A 22,149-nucleotide genomic window follows, 5' to 3' on the forward strand; every position below is an offset into this window, starting at 1 on the left:
ATAAATGAGTAAAAATGTAAAACAATGAAAATTAAAATGTAATGATTGTTTTGTTTATTGTGCAACAAGTTAAAAATGTGTAGCATTTTAATGTGTCATGTGGCATTTGATACATATTTGGCCTTGTAATTGGATTCAGCAGATGCAGAAAGAAATGGCAACATGTTCTTAAGGAATTCTAACCACCTCTCCTTTCTTGAAAGTAAAGAACAGATATTGTAAGTTTTGTAAACCTCCATTGCCAGGTTTGTAAAGGCCTTGTCGCTACTGCTTTGGAGCCTGAGTTGCCACTGTTGCCGAGTTCATGAAATGGCTTCTGGTGCAGCACTTCGCTAAGACAATTTCTCCCTGCCACTATTACACAACTATGCCCCTGACTCAGGTAACAGGATAGGAGAACGAAGGTTCTACAACACTCCAACAAATTAGTAACAAAGACACATAAATGAGTTAAAAAGGTTTACTTATCTTAGTGGCTTGTTAAATAATGAAGTCTGCAACACTGCTTGTGATATAACACAAAAAAAGGTCCTCAATGGCTAAGTGCAAATGAATGTAGGTAAACTTCACAGTACATAGCAAATGCAATTTACAGAAAAATGTCTGTTCACTTCTAAGAGTTCAGAGTTCACTAAATGACGTTTCTTGTCTAAGACAGTCCTGGACGATGTGTGTGTGTGTGTGTGTATGTGTGTGTGTGTGTGTGTGTGTGTGTGTGTGTGTGTGTGTGTGTGTGTGTGTGTTTCTGTTTGAAAATGCTGGACTAAGCCAGTAGCGTAAGAGAGCAGAGTACATACCTGTTCAAAAATGTCACACGGCACCCTTGCACTGTATCTTAGTGGCTTTTCTAGACCAGTTTGAGGATGTTTCCCAACTCGATAAGACCACAAGTTTCTTATATCAGATGGTTCCTGTAGACTTCCCCTACATCACTGTGGTATGTTGTAAACAGTTATCATTTACACACCGTGTATAGTGGGGATGATAAAATACAGACATTCTCTAATACAATCTAGAAATGGGTAGGGTGTGATGAATAAAATTACATTATGTAATGTGTTGTAAAATTACTTTATGTAAGTCCAGTATTGTAAAATAATTTCTTCAAGAAATTTTTGTGTGTCTTGCAAATACATAAGGTACATTAATTTCATAAAACTAGATGATGCTAGTGAATGTCTTTTTCTCAGATGTACTACAGAAAGATTAGTGGAATATTATAATTTAGTTACAATTCTTAGCCTGCTGTGTATTGGTATGAGAATTCTGTGTTGAAAGAATACTAAATATATTTCATATGTTGTGCATAAAATCCTAGAGTAGCTTTTCCTTTTAGATCTGATTATGGCCATTAATGTTTCAAAAGAATTTTACTGGCAAATATAGCTATCACTTATATCTCCAAATACTGTGTTATTCATAAAATAACAGGATTATATGTAATCCAACAAAATCAAAGTTCCATTCTCAACTTTTTACTTGTTTCATAATATGTGTTAACTGACTTCTGAGGCTTAGTGTCCAGCAACTCGTTGCCAGAAAGAAAATCTGGAGCACCATGGAAGACAATGTTCATTTTGATCTGATGACAGAACATGCCTCCTGGGAGATGGTAGATGTGCTGATAATGTTTCCATCATAATATGCCAGCAGATGGCGTAAAGCAATAGCTACCAGAGTGCTATATGTTCATACTGCTAGTAGGTTATTCCAGTGCCCATAAGGCTCAATGTGGTGCACCGCCAACTGAATAACTTTCAGAGGGATTGTATTATGGTCTTTCCAGTGGCGGGATCAATTCAGAGTATTGCTGCAAATTTAGAGGTGTCACATCAGCCGTGGAGTGATGCTTCAGTAATGGATGTGTGAGCATTCTCACACTGACAGGCGAGGTTCTGGATACCCACACAGCATAGATTCCTGCCAATACAGTTGTATTGTAAGAGAGATCATACAGCTTCCTCAACTCAGTTAAGAGGAAATGTGAGTGCACAAGTGTCAACATGAACTCTTGCAAACCGGTTGTAAGCAGTGGGACTGCGTTCATACACACATCTAGCCTGTTTTCCACCCACACCACAGCATGGACTGCTGCTGTCAGACAATCAACTGGAGGATGGAGTGGTGCACTATAGTCTTTATTGATGGAAGCAAATGCTGTGTGCATGCAAGTGATGGTCATTCACACATACAACATAGACTTGGTAAGCACTGTGTTAACCAATGCATTCATCCAAGAGATACTGGTCTCACCCCAGACATGTGGCCTGGGGTGCTATAAGTTACAACTCTTATTCACTTTTGCTGTTTGTGGAGGGAATGCTGACCATTGCTCAATTTGTGCAGAATGTTGTTTGATCAGTTCTTCAGCCACCCTTGCAGCAAGTAGGTATTGTACTGTTCCAACAGGGTAACGCTCACCCCATATAACTCAGTGTGCTCCGCAAGACATGCATCAGAGCACCAGGGCAGCATATGACCAGACTTGTCTCCAATCGAGCACATGTCAGTCATGATAAGGTGACATGGGATTCGTCCACACACAACCCTTGCAGAGCGATAAAGTATTCCGAGGCAGTATTCCTCACCTTTACATTCAACTGCATGCTAGAGTCCATGCCTGCATTTCTACCTGTGAAGGCTACATTGCATACGAATATACACAACTGTTACCTCAGACCAGCTCAAGACATTGTTCTGTTAATATAATCTTTCCTTGTACTTGATATGCATTGTTTCTACAATAAATTGTAAATGAATTTGAAAACTCCCAATGGATGTGTTCGGACTTTTGTTTTCCGGCAATGTATCACATGGTTTATAAACACAGTAGCAAATTCAGCCCCACATGTAGGACATGGCTAATATTATTTCTGGTCTTTCACGGCATTAAGATTATATGATGTTACAGTTTCCCAAAAACAATGGAAGACTCTTATGGGAAAGCTCCTTGGCCTTCAGAAGAAATGGTGGTTCGTGTAGTTGGACAAGATCCTGTGAGTATATATTAAATTGTTATGTGCATGAGGAATATTTTAACAGTGTGTTATTTCACCACAAGTGTCGTTAATAATTAATGGCTTTTCTCTTTTCCTCAATTTATTACAGGTATTTCTAACTCTCTACAAAGAGTTATATTATAGGCATATTTATAAAATCACTGAGAAGCCTGGCCCAAGTTTGGAAATTCGAGTTAGGTCATTCTATAATTACTGTGATCTGTTCACATATATCCTTGGTAAGTATGTGATAGCTTAATGATGCACAAATATAGTTTCATTTCAATAAGAGATGCAGCTGTGCTCAACAGCACTATTAGCTAAGGTGTTTAAGATTAAAACTAACATGTTTTAGAAGAACATACAACTATTTTCAGATAAACAGCTTTAAAAGAATAAGAGGACATTATTCAGATTTAAAAACCAAAAGGTAAAAAATAAAAGAAGTTCACTTGTTACAGCAATCATTATCCTCATTTTACTACAGTGATCTGTCACTCGCATTGTCATAACCACAAATTTGCTCTTATCAGTGTGATAACCACCACTATTGGTGTACGTACTTACACCAGTTACTGTGGGTCTCTAACTATCGTCTATACTTGGGCACTTGCAATGTGGCATCAAGCAAGTGGTTTCAGAAATGTGCACTTACAGGTCACTGAAGCCACCGTTTGTGGACACTTGAACACCACACTTGTGTGTGGGATCGAAACAGTATGCACTTGTAATGACTGCAAAGTCATTCACTTTCACTTACACATTCAATCTTACATTAATATTGATTTTCACTCTGTCAGATGTAATGCAATATAGTCTTTCCCATAAAATACTTAAGTTCATGTGCAGGGTGGTCCATTGATAGTGACCGGACCAAATATCTCACGAAATAAGCGCAAAATGAAAAAACTACAAAGAACGAAACTCGTCTAGCTTGAAGGGGGAAACCGATGGCGCTATGGTTGGCCCGCTAGATGGCGCTGCCTTAGGTCGAACGGATATCACCTGCTTTTTTTAAAAAAATAGGAACCCCCATTTTTTATTACACATTCATGCAGTACGTAAAGAAATATGAATGTTTTAGTTGGACCACTTTTTCCGCTTTGTGATAGATGGCACTGTAATAGTCACAAACGTATAAGTACGTGGTATCACGTAACATTCCGTCAGAGCGGATGGTATTTGCTTCGTGATATGACTTGTCTCCAATCGAGCACATGTCGGTCATGATAAGGTGACATGGGATTCGTCCACCCACAGCCCTTACAACCTGTGTTAAAATGGACCATTTACCAATTCCGGAAAAGGTCGATATCGCGTTGATGTACGGCTATTGTGATCAAAATGCCCAACGGGCATGTGCTATGTATGTTGCTCGGTATCCTTGACGACATCATCCAAGTGTCCGGACCGTTCGCCGGATAATTACGTTATTTAAGGAAACAGGAAGTGTTCAGCCACATGTGAAACATCAACCACGACCTGCAGCAAATGATGATGCCCAAGCAGATGCTTTGGTTGCTGTCGTGGCTAATCCGCACATCAGTAGCAGAAAAATTGCGTGGGAATCGAGAATCTTAGAAACGTCACTGTTGAGAATGCTACATCAACATTGATTGCACCCGTACCATATTTCTATGCACCAGGAATTGCATGGCGACAATTTTGAACATCATGTACAGTTCTGCCACTAGGCACAAGAGAAATTATAGGACGATGACAGATTTTTTGCACGCATTCTATTTAACGACGAAACGTCATTCACCAACAGTGGTAATGTAAACCGGCATAATATGTACTATTGGGCAACGGAAAATCAATGATGGCTGCAACAAGTTGAGCTTCAGCATCCTTGGCGGGTTAATGTATGGTGCAGCATTATAGGAGGAACAATAATTGGCCCCCATTTTATCAGTGGCAATCTAAATGATATAATGTATGCTGATTTCGTACGTAATGTTGTACCGATGTTACTACAAGATGTTTCATTGCATGACAGAATGGCAATGTACTTCCAACATGATGGACGTCCGGCACATAGTTCGCGTGCGGTTGAAGCGGTATTGAATAGCATATTTCATGACAGGTGGATTGGTCATCGAAGCACGTTCACCAGATCGGACGTCCCCGGATTTCTTTCTGTGGGGAAAGTTGAAGGATATTTACTATCGTGACCCACCGATAACGCATGTCAACATGCGTCAGCGCGTTGTCAGTCCATGTGCGAACATTACGGAAGGTGAACTACTCACTGTTGAGAGGAATGTCATTACACGTATTGCCAAATGCATTGAGGTTGACGGACATCATTTTGAGCATTTATTGCATTAATGTGGTATTTACAGGTAATCACGCTGTAACAGCATGAGTTCTCAGAAATGATAAGTTCACAAAGGTACATGTATCACATTGGAATAACCGAAATAAAATGTTCAAACTTACCTATATTCTGTATTTTAATTAAAAAGAAAAACTACCTGTTACCAACTGTTCGTCTAAAATTGTGAGCCATATGTTTGTGACTATTACAGCGCCATCTATCACAAAGCGAAAAAAGTGGTTCAACTAAAGCATTCATATTTCCTTACATACTACATGAATATGTAATAAAAAATGGGGGTTCCTATTTTTAAAAATGCAGTTGATATCTGTTTTACCTATGGCTGCGCCATCTAGCGGGCCAACAATAGTGCCATCTGGTTTCCCCCTTCAAGCTAAACAAGCTTCATTCTTTGTAATTTTTTCGTTTGATGCTTATTTCGTGAGATATTTGGCCTGGTCACGATCAATGGACCACCCTGTATACCAGGAGAAATCATACAGTTAATTAGTCAGTGCCTAAATGCACTCACTGAGATGTCAACAATCTTTCTCACATTTATCTTAAATTGCCAAAGGATCAACACACACAAAATTAGACAGTATTTCCTGGTCTGTGGTTCTAGTACTCAGAGCAGCATCTTTGTTTGGAAAACTTGTATAAAATTGCTTTGATCTTTATGGTCTATACAGGAATCTTCTTCTTAAAAGTATCATTGACTGATTTTCTGTAAATAGTCCCGCCGTCAATTATAAAAAAGCTACATATTCCATTCTGCACATACGGGTGTACTACACCAGTGATAAGGGTAACACACGGGGAGGAATTAATAAATAGGGTGCAAACTTCAAAGTTCTTAGGTGTCCATATTAATGAGAATTTAAACTGGAAAAAAACGTTTCAGAACTCTTAAAAGAACTTAGTTCAGCCACATTTTCACTTGAATCGTTGCATATCATGAGGAGAGACAAATCAGTAAGTTGACATATTTTCCTTTAGTAATGTCACATGGAATAATATTCTGGGGTAATTATTAAGAAAGAAAGTCTTCTTTTCTCAAAAATGCGCTTACCCACAGTCATCTTATGGACATCTGTGTAAGAAGTTTGTTATTAATCCACTGCAGCTCAAAAGGAACAGTGATACACATCAGTACAATACCAGAAGGAAAAATGGCATTCATTGCTCCACATTACTGTTATCTTTAGCACAAAAAGGGGTGCGCAATGCTGCAACTAAAATTTTTCATTATTTACAAAGTGATATAAAATGTTTGATAGACAGCAAAGTAAAGTTTGAAAATGAACTTAAAAAGTTTGTTCTTGACAACTCCTTCTAACCCATAGAATAATTCTATTATTGTAAAGTGTAAAAGGTAGAGGGTAGGAATTTCTAACTCACATATGTGTGTTAAGAAGCCAGCAAATAAATAAAATGTTCAGGATGTAGCCACATTTACAAACTAATTTTTGATGTGAATGTAAAATGACTTAAGATTTGTCATAAAAGCAAAATGATCCATGGAACATGAAACTAACTAACTAATGCCCTTGTACTTGTTCACCAAGCAGGGTTTCATACTGTCCCTCTTATGGTGAAATCACAAACGCGCAAAAATCTTGAATCTGACTTATATGCATTGATAAGTCTTGCTTTTCGTGTTGTTTCATAAAGGAAAACCTTGAGTATGTTGCTGCAGTAGTGTAGAAGATAATAGATGTAGAAAATACATGACTTTGGCACTTTGTTGAGTCATAAAGTGTAATGCCACAATAACATGTGTGTGTGTGTAGCCTGTGAAGCAGACATTGAAGCGAAGCACATAGTGTTGAGCAGCATGTTCAGCAACTAGGTCATCCAGCTGTGTCTTGGCTGCAGTTTGCCAGTGGCCATTCATGTGAACAGACAGCTTGTTGGTTGCCATGCCCATATAGAAATAGATACAGTGGTTGCAGCTTAGTTTGTAGATAACATGACTGCTTTTACAGGCAGTGCTGCCTTTGATGGGATAGAGTGGGAGTATGTATGAGACAGGTCTTACATCTAAGTCTATTGCAAGTATATGAGCTCTGATGAAGGGGTTGGAAGCAGGGATGGAGTAGTGATGAACGAGGGTATTGCGTAGGTATGGTGGGTGGTGGAATACCACTGTGGGTAGGTTGGCGAGAGTTAGTTGAAACCCTGTTGGAGAATGTGATTCAGTGGTTCCTGTCGTGGGTGGTAATGAGTCTTGTGGGAAGTGTTCCCTCAACGTGGAAGCTAACCTAAGAGCCGCAGAAAGAACAGCAATCCACCACCTAAAAACTGATCCCGACATTATGATGATACCTGCTGACAAAGCTGCCACCACCTTAGTTTTGAATCACAGGGATTACGTGGTGTTATGACTCTGCCAGCAGTCTGATGCATCCACCTACAAACCCTGTCACAGTGACCTCATAGTACAAATTCAACAGGATGTCCAGTCTCTCCTTAAATCCCTAGGCCCATCCCGGACGCCCCCCCCCCCTCTCTCTCTCTCTCTCTCCCTCCCTCCCTCCCTCCCTCCCTCCCTCCCTCCCTCCCTCCCTCCCTCCCCCCCTCCCTCCCTCTCCTACCCTTCTCTCATCCATACCACTCCCTGAACTCCTACCTCTTACGTGCTTACCACTGTTCATAAACCCAACCACCCAGGACACTGTTGTGGCCAGTTACTGTGCTCCCACTGAGAGGATCTATTCTCTTGTGGACCATCACATGCAGCCTAATACCCTCCTATATAAAAGGCACCAACTGTCTCCTCCACTAAATATCCACAGTTCCTGTTTGTTTACCTCACAGCACCCTGTTCGTCACTGTAGATGCCATCTCTCTCCACACTAACATCCCTAATGCTAATTTTTTTGCTGCGAATGAACACTACCTTTCCCAATTCCCGACTAACTCCAAACCTACAACTTCCTTCCTGGTCTCCATATCCATCTATACTCTCACCCACAATTAGTTCACATTTGAAGGCATCACCTACAAACAAATCTGTGGTAGTGGAATTGGCACCCACAAGACACAGTCATGTGCCGACCTATTCATGGGCAATCTAGATCATTCCTGTCTTACCACGTGGAGCCCCAAACACCTCGCCTGATTTGGATTCATTGATGACAGCTTTCTTATATGGACTGCATTTGAGGACACTCTATACACATTCCTCCAGAACTTTGAATATCCTCTCCCCTATTTTCTTCACTTGGTCCACTTCAGTCCGACAGGCCATCTTTCTCAATATTGACTGTCACTTTAAAAATGGCTACCTCGGTACCTCCATCTGCATCAAACCTACCAACCACGAGAAGTAACTCCATTTCAAGAGCTGCTATTCATTCCATGTTAAGAAGCCCATTCTATACAGCCTCAACCACCCGCCGCTGTCACATCTGTACTTCCAAGCAGCCCCTCTCCAAATATGCTAGGGGTGTCACTGTGGCCTTCACAGACTGAAATTACCCTCCCAACCTCATAAAGAAACATATCTCCCATGCCTTGTCTTTCCAGTCACTTACTACCTCTCACATTCCCACTGACTGGCCGCAAAGGAGCACTCCCCTCTTGACAGGGGCAATTGAATCATGTATTCTGCAAGGATTGTGACTACCTCTTGCCTTGCCCTGAAATGAAGACTATCCTAATCACTACACTTCCCACCCCTGGTACAGCAGTATTCTGCCGCCCACTGAAGCTACATAATAACCTTGTCTGTTCCTACTCCAGCCCTGCTCATATTCCTGCAATAGACCTAGATGCAAGACCTGTTCTATACAGCATTCCACTACCACTACCACTACTTCAGTCTCGTCACAGGCATCATCTATCCCATCAATGTCACGGCTACCTGTGAAAGCAAACTAAACTGCAACCACAGTGCTGTTTTCTACATGGGCTTGACTACCAACTAGGTGCTGTCCACATGAATGACAGCTGATAAACTGTAGCTAAGAGACAGCCACACCACCAAGTTGCTGAACATGCTGCTCAGCACAGTGTACTTCACTTCAATGACTTGTTAATTTCAGTGAACTGCAGAGGTGTGAAATCTTCCTGCAATAACCCACTCATTCCCTTCCCTGCTCTCACTCCAGCACTACGCAGCATTCTATTCCGCCAATGCACCCACTACTCTTTTTTTCTCTCCTCTAATTCTTTATTTTTATGCTCCTCCCCTCCCCCCCTTAACTTGCTGATTGCACCTAGCAGCCCTATACTGTCACCACCACATCTCTGCATGCTCCCCCAAGCAGCACTACAACCTCCCACTCTTACATTGCTATCCCTCCCCCTCACTGCTCCAGCCTTCTCCTTACCCCCACCACACACAGATTGCTTCTCCCATCAGGTGCAGTTGCTCGCAGTCCAGCCTCAGTGGCCAAAGACAATGGTCATGTGGTGTGAGTGAGTTGTGATTGTGTGTGTGTGTGTGTGTGTGTGTGTGTGTGTGTGTGTGTGTGTGTTTTCTACTTTAGAAAAAGAACTTTTGGCTGAAAACTCAAATGTACAGCAGTCATTTCATTGTCCCTGTCTGCGTCTCAGCAGCTCTTGTATTTGGTGAGTAACAATCTATCCTTCTCATAATATTGTAATTTACATGATCAGTACATTACAGAATTGAGGAAACAAAAGATCCTGAATGGTGAACCATACATTAAAAACATAGGCAAACAATTCCCGGAATGACTCTTGCAACCTGATCGGTAGTAGAATGAAGGTCCACACAAAAATGTTACACAATACAGACCATATAATCAAGATACGTATGCTCTCAGGAATGTGAGAAGTTCAAATAAACACATTTTTATTGCAAGTAAAATCCAAAAGACGATAAAGGTTAAAAACCAAGGAATACAGAAAATAGCAAAGGGGATTTCACTTCTAGTCCTTCACAGTAAAATAGATATGTTTGCTGCAGTTTTTCTACTCTGTCTGAAATGTAACAAGAACTCCTGTGAAAAGTGCTTTTTCAAAATTATGTGATGGTATTGTTGCACAAGAGTTATGTAGCAGGCACATACAACATATAAAATTCACAAGGCTTGGTGGTGGTCAGCCAAGGTAGCAAGACTCAAATTATCCTTGTGTAAACCACACTACAGTAGACAGAAGTTGTCATCAGGAAGGTATCTTGATTTAGCTTTGCACGTTTTAGTACTGCAAGAGTAAAGCTAAATATGAAGAGGGCAACTAAAAGTCAGCAACTCCTCCAAACTACATACCATTAGTCACCCAATACAATTTAGGATCTTTAAATTTGAACATCAGTGTCTTAAATGTTCTAGTGCTACAGAAACAACAGGATTACGCATTTAATATTCAGACACAGTAGGAGAACCTGGTGAAGTAAGATCCACATATAGATATTTACAGTGAAGAGATCTGGCTTGAAAGAAGCACAGTAAATGCAAATTGCAAGCACACAAAAAAGTGCTTTGAATGTAAATTTCAATCTACAAGCTGTGTTGAATACTCTAAAAAAAAAAAGTGGCGCATGTGGCAGTGTAATATTTGACAATATACAACCTGGGAAATCAAGAGGAACTTGTTACCTCTAGATTCAGGCAGATGCATAGTAAAATTGAGTCAGTTGCAATTGCCCTATGTGTTTATGGTTATGTAATGGTGCTGTCAGACATCACAAAGTATGACGTGAGATAAATAAGTGATTCAGCAGAAGAACTGTACAAGGGTTAGTTTTGATGTTATAATTATTAAATCAGAAAGATAAAGCTAACAGTCCCCCCCCCCCCCCCCCAACCTGGTACATGTCTAAAGTCTTGGCATGCTGCTAGAGAAGCCAAAACTACAGTACTGGCCATTAAAATTGCTACACCAAGAAGAAATGCAGATGATAAACGGGTATTCATTGGACAAATATATTATACTAGAACTGACATGTGATTATATTTTCACGCAATTTGGGTGCATAGATCCTGAGAAACCTGTATCCAGAACAACCACCTCTGGCCGTAATAATGGCCTTGATACGCCTGGGCATTGAGTCAAACAGAGCTTGGATGGCGTGTACAGGTACAGCTGCCCGTGCAGCTTCAACACGATACCACAGTTCATCAAGAGTAATGACTGGCGTATTGTGACGAGCCAATTGCCCGCCCTCCATTGACCAGATGTTTTCAATTGCTGAGAGATCTGGAGAATGTGCTGGCCAGGGCAGCATTCGAACATTTTCTGTATCCAGAAAGGCCCGTACAGGACCTGCAACATGCAGTCGTGCATTATCCTGCTGAAATGTAGGGTTTTGCGGGGATCGAATGAAGGGTAGAGCCACGGGTCGTAACACATCTGAAATGTAACGTCCACTGTTCAAAGTGCCGTCAATGCAAAAAAGTGTGACCGAGACGTGTAACCAATGACACCCATACCATCATGCCGGGTGATACGCCAGTATGGCGATGACGAATACACGCTTCCAATGTGCGTTCACTGCGATGTCACCTAACACGGATGCAACCATCATGATGCTGTAAACAGAACCTGGATTCATCCGAAAAAATGACGTTCTGCCATTCGTGCAGCCAGGTTCGTCGTTGAGTACACCGTCGCAGACGCTCCTGTCTGTGATGCAGCGTCGATGGTAACCGCAGCCATGGTCTCTGAGCTGATAGTCCATGTTGCTGCAAACGTCGTCAAATTGTTTGAGCAGATGGTTGTTGTCTTGCAAACGTCCCCATCTGTTGACTCATGGATCGAGACGTGGCTGCATGATCCGCTACAGCCATACGGATAAGATGCCTGTCATCTCGACTGCTAATGATAAACAAGGTCGTTGGGATCCAGCACGGCGTTCCGTATTACCCTCCTGAACCCACCGATTCCATATTCTGCTAACAGTCATTGGATCTCGAACAACGCGAGCAGCAATGTCGCGATACAATAAACCGCAATCGTGATATGCTACAATCCGACCTTTATCAAAATCAGAAACTTGATGGTACACATTTCTTCTCCTTACACGAGGCATCACAACAACGTTTCACCAGGCAATGCCGGTCAACTGCTGTTTGTGTATGAGAAATTGGTTGGAAACTTTCCTCATGTCAGCATGTTGTAGGTGTCGCCAGCGGCGCCAACCTTGTGTGAATGCTCTCTGAAAAGCTAATCATTTGCATATCACAGCATCTTCTTCCTGTTCGTTAAATTTTGCATCTGTAGCACGTCATCTTCGTGGTGTAGCAGTTTTAATGGCCAGTAGTGTAGATGATGCAGTCCATTGATAAAGTAATACACATTTGGTTATGCCTCTTCCAGCAGCATACTATAGTACTGTGCCCTGGGGACCTTGTAACAGGACTGCGGATGTGTACCTGCAAATACAGTGAAACCCTGCTTTTATGCTTTTCAAAGGACTTTTAAAAAAAATGGTGTAAAATGCACGAAAATGTAAAATGTGGGAAATAATATTTTGAGCTGTAAAAGTTACATATAGGATACCCCCTGAAACTTTATGTATGATGTAAATACATAACAGGTATCAAAAGACTTGTCAGGGACTTGTTTATTATCTAATAAAAACCGCTGATGTAACTGGAACTGGTAACTGTCTGGGAAGTAGGGATGTTTGACTTAATTTCATATGCCATAATTGATGTTTTTGAATGCCTGCAGCTATCATTTATTATTTAAATAATGAAATACTGCACTAGCTACGTACTTTTCATGACTAGCCCTACGCGTTTCAAGAATTTTTTCTTGTTGTCAAGTGCAAATATGTACATAAGTATTTTGTGTGGTATTTGAAAATGCGTCATTCTACGCCTTTTGCACCATAGTCATCTTATTGAGGTTATCAGGTTCTATGCTTCATCAGTTATGTAGAAAATGATACACACGTGCAAACTATCACTCGCATTGTTTGTTTGTGTAACATCACAAAAAATACGTACATACATAAATACTGCACTTGCCAATGAGAATAAATTCTCAAAATACGTTTTGCTCAGCATGAATAAAATATTTAACCTGCGCTGTGTTTACACTAAAAACATTTGAGCTACTCAAAGTGAATGACGATGTCAACTAGCACAGCAAATGGCCACACACCGAAATACGCTAAATATGGTTTGACAAAGGTGTCGCAATGAGCACAACATTCACAAAACTGCCTTTATGCAGTAGAGACAGTTCGGATATGGCTGTGATTGGTCATGATATCTTCATTTGCATGAAACTAGTTATTTCCATCAGCTACCGCACCAAGTAAGAGCTTGGCAGCGGTGGGAGATACAGCACAAATTGTTCCAACTTTTACACGTTTACCAGTTTAAATCCGCTGAGTATAGTGCCCTGGTGTCAAGAAACTTAACCATGTAATATATATAAACACTACTGGATGGCCAATATCATGCCAGCGTCATTTTTTCTCCACAAATGTTTTTTCGTAATATGTAAATCATGGGAAAATTACAAATATGTTGACGCAAAATTGGGTGCAAATAAACATTGTGGGCATAGGAAATGTGACGGGGGCGAAAAAAAAAATGTAGTAAATGGTAGGAAAACGTTAATTCCAGGAACATAAAAGTGGGGTTGTACTGTAAAGTGAAAAATAACATAACATTATTTTTTCGAAGTGATAATTAAAACATTGTCTCCTCCTCTTATTACAGACAACTTGATACTTTTTGCATCTGCAGCTGTAGTAACACATCATGCAAAAAGAATAATCTACATTGGCACACAACTGGTTTAGTATCCTATAGCCACACCCTTAGCTGCGCATCTAAATAGAAACAGTCCGAATGACTATTCACGTGATCTAGATGACCCACATCATAACATGAGTCACAAAACCCTAATAATGACCACCACTAAACATGCTCACAGTACGTCGTCATTAAAGACATTGATGTATGAAAAAAGAAAAGGGGGGGGGGATGTGTTACACTTGTCCAGGCTTCTTTCTGTGTTCTTGCTCCTGGAACTTTATATGTTTTAGTGTGTGTGTGCAATACATAATGTGTATTGGGGGGCGGAGACCTTTTCTGGTAGTGTATAGGTATGCAAGATGTGCGTAATCGACTGCTTGTCCCACCCCATGGTGGTGGCACTCTCAGCAATGCAAGTGCTATACTCTATGTACTAATACTTCGCCGTTCGCTCGCTGTGGCTGGTGGGTTGTTGCTATTCACAGGGACTGCCACTAGAATGTGCTTGATAATCTGGAACTATTAACTCTGTGGCTTGGTACTGGGTATTATCCAGGGTCCCTATATGCCATATTTATTATTATTATTATTATTATTGATTGTAGGTTCTTCCTTGTTTTTACCGAGGGTGGTGTACATGTCATTTTATCCCATTTCTGACTACCTGCATTTGACAGGTAATGCCATTTTACTGGTGTAGGTTTTTTTAATGACTTTGTGTTTTATGTTTAGTGATTTTCAGTATTAGGGTTTTGTAATTGTGATGTTGAAGAAGCACAGAAATGGAGTGTGACTATTCATTCCAAGCTAGAGACAAAAAGTAAGTATGCAGCAGTGAATAAATACCATATCTTGACATTTGTAAGAGTCGTAACAATAAATCAGATGTAAAATAATTCCTTAAACTTGTATTATTGACTCTGAAGGCTGTGTAAAACATTCAATCCCCTTTGTATCAATACTACAATTCAGATTCATTGTTTTGACGTAAGTGGGACAGTATGTTACATTTTTTGCCTTACACTTGCACATAAATAAGATTGTGTTCCTGAACTATCAGACAGTGCCCTTCTTCAGAACTAATACAGAATAGACATGCATGCACGCAGCTACATTGCACAGATATTGCGGCTGGATTAGTCTGCATCAGCAGGGTTGGAGGGGGGGAGGGGTTGATAGTGGCACTACCACAAATGCTAAGGCAGCTATTGAAGTATAAGCATTGACTTAGAATCTTCCCTTGCAACTGTTTCTGCAAGGTATTGCTCAGCTATATGGTGGTCTCTCATTCATGATGTAAAAATGGTTCTGAGTGGTGGATATACATAATTTGCACTGGCTTGTGCCATAATCTGAAATAGAACACATGAAGAGGTGCTACTCAGGCTCAGCTTTACCATTCATGTAACTAGTTACTATATAGGCTGCCATCAAATATTGGATAAAACTGGTACCATTGTTTCTATAATAAGTTATTTATATTTTAATCATGTTTTCTTGAATCAAATTTTCAGTCTGCTGCGGAAATGTGCTGATATGAAACTTCCTGGCAGATTAAAATTATGTGCCATACGAAGACTTGAGCTGGGGGATCTTTGCCTTCATTTTCTTGTTGATGTGAGTGCTTGAATTAAATATATCCCTGGGGGCCACATATCTGTTGCTTCCACACCTGGTATCAATCTCGTTATGATCTGGGTTACTATCACGTCATCTTGTAAGATATTTAAAATGCATTTTAAGTGTTTTACACAATGACTTGGCAGTACATCCATAAGGATTTTTATCCTTTGTGAGCATTTAACTTCTTAACAACAGTGTGCAGTATCTACATCCACATCTACATCCACATCTACTTCCATACTCTGCAAACCATGGTGAAGTGCATGACAGGGGGTATGTCCGATTGTACCTATTGTTAGGGTTTCTTCTCATTCCATTCATGTATGGAGTGTGGCGAAAATGATTTTTTCAATGCCTTTGTGCTTGCTGTAATTATTCTAATCTTGCCCTCATTATGTGAGTGATAAATGTTGTTGTATATTCCTAGAGTCATAATTTAAAGCCGTTTTTTGAAACACCATTAGTAGACTTTACTGGGATAGTTCATATCCGTCTGCAAGAGTTTGCTAGTTCAGTTTCTTCAGGATCTCTGTGACATTCTCCCATGGGCCATACAAACCTGTGATCATTTGTTCTGCTGTTCTCTGGATATGTTCAGTATCCACTGATAGTCCTATTAGGTATGGGTCCTACACATTTGAGCAATATTCTAGACTAGTTCACACGACTGATTTTTATGTGATCTCCTTTGTAGAATTATTGCACATCCTCAGTATTCTACCAATAAATTGAAATTAGTCACATGCTTTACCCACAACAGAGCCTATGTGATCATTCCATTTTGTATCCCTACAAAGTGTGACATCCAGGTTTTTGTATGAGTTGGCCAATTCCAGTTGTGACTCATTAATATTCTAATCATAGGATGCTACATTTCTTTGTTTTATGAAGTGCACAGTTATACATTTCTGAACATTATATCTGGCCTTGACTAAAAATTACATTGAAAAGAAGTGCTGGAGAGATACTAGACCCCCCCCCCCCCCCCAAAAAAAAAAAACAACAACTCACACACATGTATGTGCTGTGCGAACACATAGACCATTAACTTTAGTTCTGCAGAGTCAAAAGAGTGTTGTCTCTGATGTTGCAGGTGCTGAACATCCTGTGCCACTGGAACTGCCTGATCAATGGCTCTGGGAGATAATTGATGAGTTTGTGTACCAGTTCCAGTCATTCGCTAGATATCAAGCATCAAAAGCAATTGGTCCAGAAGAAATTGCTTTTCTACAGTCCGACAAAAGTGTGTGGAATGTTATAAATGTACTGAATGTTCTGCATTCTCTGATTGATAAATCAAACATAAAACGCCAACTTGAGGTAATTTTTGTCTGCCTTATAAAGTTATTTCCTTTAAAGATGGTAATAGGTGTGTATGTGTAAATTTGTACTGTACAAGATTTTAATTATGTGATAATCCTCAGGTTTATGCTAGTGGTGGTGATCCAAATTCAGTAGCTGGAGAATTTGGCCGTCACTCGCTGTACAAAATGCTGGGCTACTTCAGTCTAGTTGGACTATTGAGGCTTCATTCATTGCTTGGTGACTATTACCAAGCCATCAAAGTGCTGAAGAACATTGAGCTCCACAAAAAGGTACTGTTGAATTAATAAGACAGAAATTTATACATTACATAACACACATTGATGTTGAACTATGAATTAGGATATACACCCTGAAAGGAAAAAAAGGCACCGCAAAGGAGTTATGTAAATTAGTCAAAAATTGTTATTCATACAGATATTGACGGAAAATGCAAAATTGTTAACTTTGGCAGCCAGTGGATGAACGTGTGATGCAGGTGTGCAGTTTCACCATGCAGCTTGCAAGGATAGCAAACAGGGGACATGTTGATACCACAGTGTAAAGTCTTTGTAGATTTCATTTTTATGTACTCAGTTGGACAGTAACTATGCCATGCAGACAGGCATGTTAACAATACATGCAGATGTCTGCATTGAGAGGAGATGTGTAGTTGGACTCAAAGAATCCAATTAGAGAAAACAATGAACTGCTCAACATTTGAAAGTAGCAATGCCACTATTTGATGATGTTGGCAGGAATGGGTGAACCGTAACCAAACACAGTGTCAAGAAGAAAGTGGCTCACCTAGAGAGAGGACAGAACGAGAGGACCGACCAATCTCCAGAGAGGCACTCGGAGCACCAGATTCATCAGTATCATTGATCTGACGTGCGACTGGTGCTTCGATGATCACAAGGACCATTAATAGGCCACTCACAAAAGGGGCTGAGCTCATGGTGCCCCTTGTGCCAGCTACCATTGACCTCTTTCAAGCCTGTCTGCAGTAGAGTCAGGCACATTCAGACTGGAATTTCACTGACTTGAACAGAATGGTCTTCAGTGATGAGTCTTGCTTCAGACTGAGCTCTGATGACCAGCAGAGATGTCTCTGGAGGTTCCTCAGACAGTGGTGACAGAGCAACCTGACTGTTGCCCATCATATGGTCTGACAATCAGGTGTGATGATCTGGGGTGCAATTTCATTTCGTAACGGTATCCCCTTGGTTGTCATCTGTAGCACGGTTATAGCACTGTGCTACATCAATTATATTCTAGCCCCATTTTGTTGCCTTTCATGTCAAGCCATTCTAGGCCTACATTTCAGCAAGATAATGCCCGTATCCCCACCTGACAACATTTTGAGCATTATGGGCAGTGCTCTCCAACCAGCTCAGGATTTTGACTTTGTAACATGCCAGTTGGTCGGATTTCGGCACAATATCTCTCAGGAGGATAACCAACAACTCTATCAACTAGTGCTGAGCCAAATAATTGCTCACATAAGGGCCGGAGGTGGATCGACACCTGTTTGTTTGCTCAGTTTTTTGTCTTTCTCTGGAATAAATCATCCAGCTTTTCTGAAATTGTGGTTGTTTGTTTGTCTGTACATGTACGTCACATTTACCGATTTCTGTCCCATTTGGATAATTCCATCATTGTGCATTGTTGTTGTTGTTGTTGTTATACAGGGATAAATATTTACCAAAAGAAAATTGTTTAGTGGCTACAAAGATAATATCCTGTGCTATTTTCAATTTGATTTGGCAAGTTTAACATGTGGCCTAAGAATTAAATTTGACAGATGGTACTGTTGGTTGGTACCCACTCTGTATTCTTTAAAAGATAGATTATTTTGATAAAAATATGAGCATTTTTCATTGGAGTACAAAAAAATACATCTTCTATCATTATTAATATTAGTACTGATGCAACTTTTTTGATTTACAGTCTAAAATTACATCATCATACACAGTGTTACAAAAAGAATAATCTGATTTTGAACAGTATTAATTACGAAACATGGGGTGTGCCAGTAAGAAAATTTGTGTTGTTTGAATGGGTGTGGCCAAGAGTTTCAGAAAATTGCTGTTCGATATCAGTCAGAGGGTCTTCTTAGTTTGCAGTCAGTCAAAAGAAAGAAGGCGTTTCGTATGCTGCTGTTAGCAAAGAGTCAGTGATTTCGATCCAGCATGCTTTTCATCAGCTTTTTGGCATTGATCTGCATGCACCCAAATATATTCATCATTGGTATCACCAATTTGAAGAGACAGGATGCTTGCACAAAGGTAAGAGTCCAGGTCGACTTCGCACTTATGATGACATTGTGGGAAGAATTCAGCAAACGTTTGAACAGAGACCACGAAAATCTATTCGCTGCACAAGCAGAGAACTGGCAATGCATCATATGACTGTCTGGCAGGTGTTAAGGCTTTGTTTGGTCTATAAAGCAAACAAACTACAATTACTGCAAGCTCTTCAGGTGGATGATAAAAGCAAACATGTTGACTTCAGCAACGCTCTGCTAGAGGTTATGGAAGATGATACTTTTTTACCATGTTTAATTTTCAGGGAGTATGTGAAGGAAAGGGTATTCATCTCTCCTTTACCTTGTGACAGAGAAGTAGTGAAAAAATAACAGCTGCCATAACTTCTGTAAAAGCGGATACGTTGTGTACAGTTCGTGATGAATTTGTCTGTTGTCTAGATGATGTTCATGCTTCTGTTGGTGGACACAGGGCATTGTAATAGCATAGCTAAAACTTAAAGATTTTTTTAGTATTTTCAAATTTATCCCATGTTTGTAGTACTATTTTAATAAATGTGGAGATTTGAAATCAGGCCACCCTTTTTGCAACACTGTGTGTAATGAAATCAAGTGTATTTGAATTAGGTAAGTTTTTGTAAAGAGAGAGAGAGAGGGAGAGAGAGAGAGAGAGAGAGAGAGAGAGAGAGAGACCGGGGGGGTGAGAAGAAGAAGGAGGAGGAGGGATTGGTTGATAGGATTCATCTTGAAGTATCAGGGGAATAGTCAGTTTGGTAGTTGAGAGATGTGGAAGGTAAAAATTGTTGAGGAAGATCAGGGATTGACTACAGTAAGCAGTTTCAAGTGGATGAGCTGCACAGAGATGAAGACTTGGAGCAGACAGTTTAATGTGGAGAACTGCTTCAAACCAATTTCTTTGCATGAAAATCTCAACAGCATCCACATACCAGTAATGCTGACACTGAAAAGGAAAAATCTAATATAGAAACAGAAATACTAACTGTTGTTGGCTTGCTTCTTCAACAACACAGGCACATATTGTGTTCAAATAAATCACAGTTCCTCACTTTTCTAGAAGTGCACAAAACAAGAAAACACTGGAGATGTATACCTCTTAGCCAACATATTACTATGGAAGTACAAAGCTCAGATCTTCGTACAGGAGAACACTGTTTGTAGGTTTGACTGGGGGAAACAGTCCAACGTGAACCACACTTTTGGTGCAGCCTAATGCCATCAGTTTGTTCTCTAAAGACACAAATATCCGTTGATTATTGTGCAAATACAGTACTGCATTAGGTAGACAGGCAAGTCCAGGAGAAAACCACACAGTGCAGGGTCTTCGTCAATGGGTAAAGATAGCTGTAAACATCACCTGGTTGTGACAGACGAGTCCCTGGCAGTCAACATCACCCTTAAATCTGCCACAGGTGTTTTACCACATAACTTGGCACTGGCGGATGCGTACTTTACAGCTGTGCCTGTCAACCCCGCCAGTCATATGTGTGATTATATTGACTGACCCAGCAGAATTACAAGGAGAACTTTTGAGAAAAATCCTCATGGACATCAACAAAATAACTTAGAATGCTAATTATTAATAATCCTCAAAATAGGGTAACTGTACATAAATTTTGAAATATGTTTATTCAACTTTGATGTTGTAACTAGGTTACAAATCTCGACACTGGTCATGTTAGTTAATTTAATGCATTATTTTCATGGCTACAGTCTTTTAACATTGAAAGTTGTCATTAAAGTGGAATAAAATGTGTGTTGATTGCATTTTTGAAAATTTAACCCAAAGCCAGCATTCAATGACATGAATGTGGGGAGCCTTTCCAAAATAACGTACAAATTAGCTGTTATGCTGTTCTGTGTTGCACTCCTTAGTTCTTGAGAAGCGTTATAATTTCCGGAACGGATCAGTAAATTTCACTGTTTTTGCCCTCTGTTGTAGCACTGGAAATGGTATTTTCTCAATTTGGCTGATTCATTTGCACACATAGATGCAGCTCAGGTGTGCGCGTGTACTCCCATACACACGTGCATACATACACCCGCAGTATGGCATGGCTGAGTTCCTTGGAGTCTGTTGCAATCTTTCCACTGTGGAAAGCTGAAGATAGTCACAGAAAGTTGCAACCAGTCTTCATTGTCCACAGACAACTGATAAACTACTTTGTGGATAAGTTGTGCTTAGGTAAGAGAGAGATATCCTCATGGGAATTGGAACCCAGTGTCGTGCAAACATACTGCAACCTTTTTTATGTTGTGCTGGGAATTGGCTGGAAGTGACAGGAAAGATTATAAAGGTTCATATCCACCTTCACAGCAGGACTACACTGAAACCACAGCTGTGTGGAGGAAATGTCATAATTTCTCATGAACAATCTGACAACTGAACATGATCAGAGACAATCATTTTTAAAAGTGTTTGAGCTAAAGTGAAAAAAAATCCATACTCCAGGAAGGGACAGCTGCCTCCTCTTGCCCAACCTTGCAGATGCCTGTTGTGCATTTTTAACTGATTATCATATTACAGTTTTAAGCTTTGTTTCTTTGCTGGCAGAAAATAATATTGAATTAAAGGGGATCTGCAGTTTTGCAAGATCGTAATATTTGCTTTGTTTTACCCAAATATGTTTCACCACAGTTGTGGCATCCTTAGTGGGATTTTTCCTTATAGAGACACACACATTGTGAGACTACCAAGAGAAATCAACCACAAGTCTGTATTAATACACCATGTCACCATTTCTGTATTTGTCGTGCCCTGAGCTGTACTTGGTTTATATTTGCCTCCTAAATGCGTTTTTGTGTAGAAATGACATTTTCTCCTGATCAGTGGTGAATCTTGTTGTGAATTGTGTATCTAAACCATAGCAATATAATAAGCCCTAGAATTCACCAGTGATCAGGAGATCTGAATATATATCAAATAAAAAC

General features: G+C 40.1%; 1 protein-coding gene across 1 annotated transcript in view; it reads left to right on the forward strand.

Annotated features, from left to right (window-relative positions):
* LOC126475232 (eukaryotic translation initiation factor 3 subunit L) overlaps nucleotides 1–22,149 on the forward strand; it is a 62,922-nt gene that overhangs the window by 13,481 nt on the left and 27,292 nt on the right. The window contains exons 3-6 of the mRNA XM_050102909.1: nucleotides 2,912–2,996; nucleotides 3,109–3,238; nucleotides 16,726–16,952; nucleotides 17,057–17,227. Of these exons, the coding sequence (XP_049958866.1) occupies nucleotides 2,912–2,996; nucleotides 3,109–3,238; nucleotides 16,726–16,952; nucleotides 17,057–17,227 (613 nt within the window). The remainder of the gene's footprint in view (nucleotides 1–2,911; nucleotides 2,997–3,108; nucleotides 3,239–16,725; nucleotides 16,953–17,056; nucleotides 17,228–22,149) is intronic.

The sequence above is a fragment of the Schistocerca serialis genome, chromosome 4, assembly GCF_023864345.2.
Source record: "Schistocerca serialis cubense isolate TAMUIC-IGC-003099 chromosome 4, iqSchSeri2.2, whole genome shotgun sequence".
In the NCBI taxonomy this organism is placed as follows: domain Eukaryota; kingdom Metazoa; phylum Arthropoda; class Insecta; order Orthoptera; family Acrididae; genus Schistocerca; species Schistocerca serialis.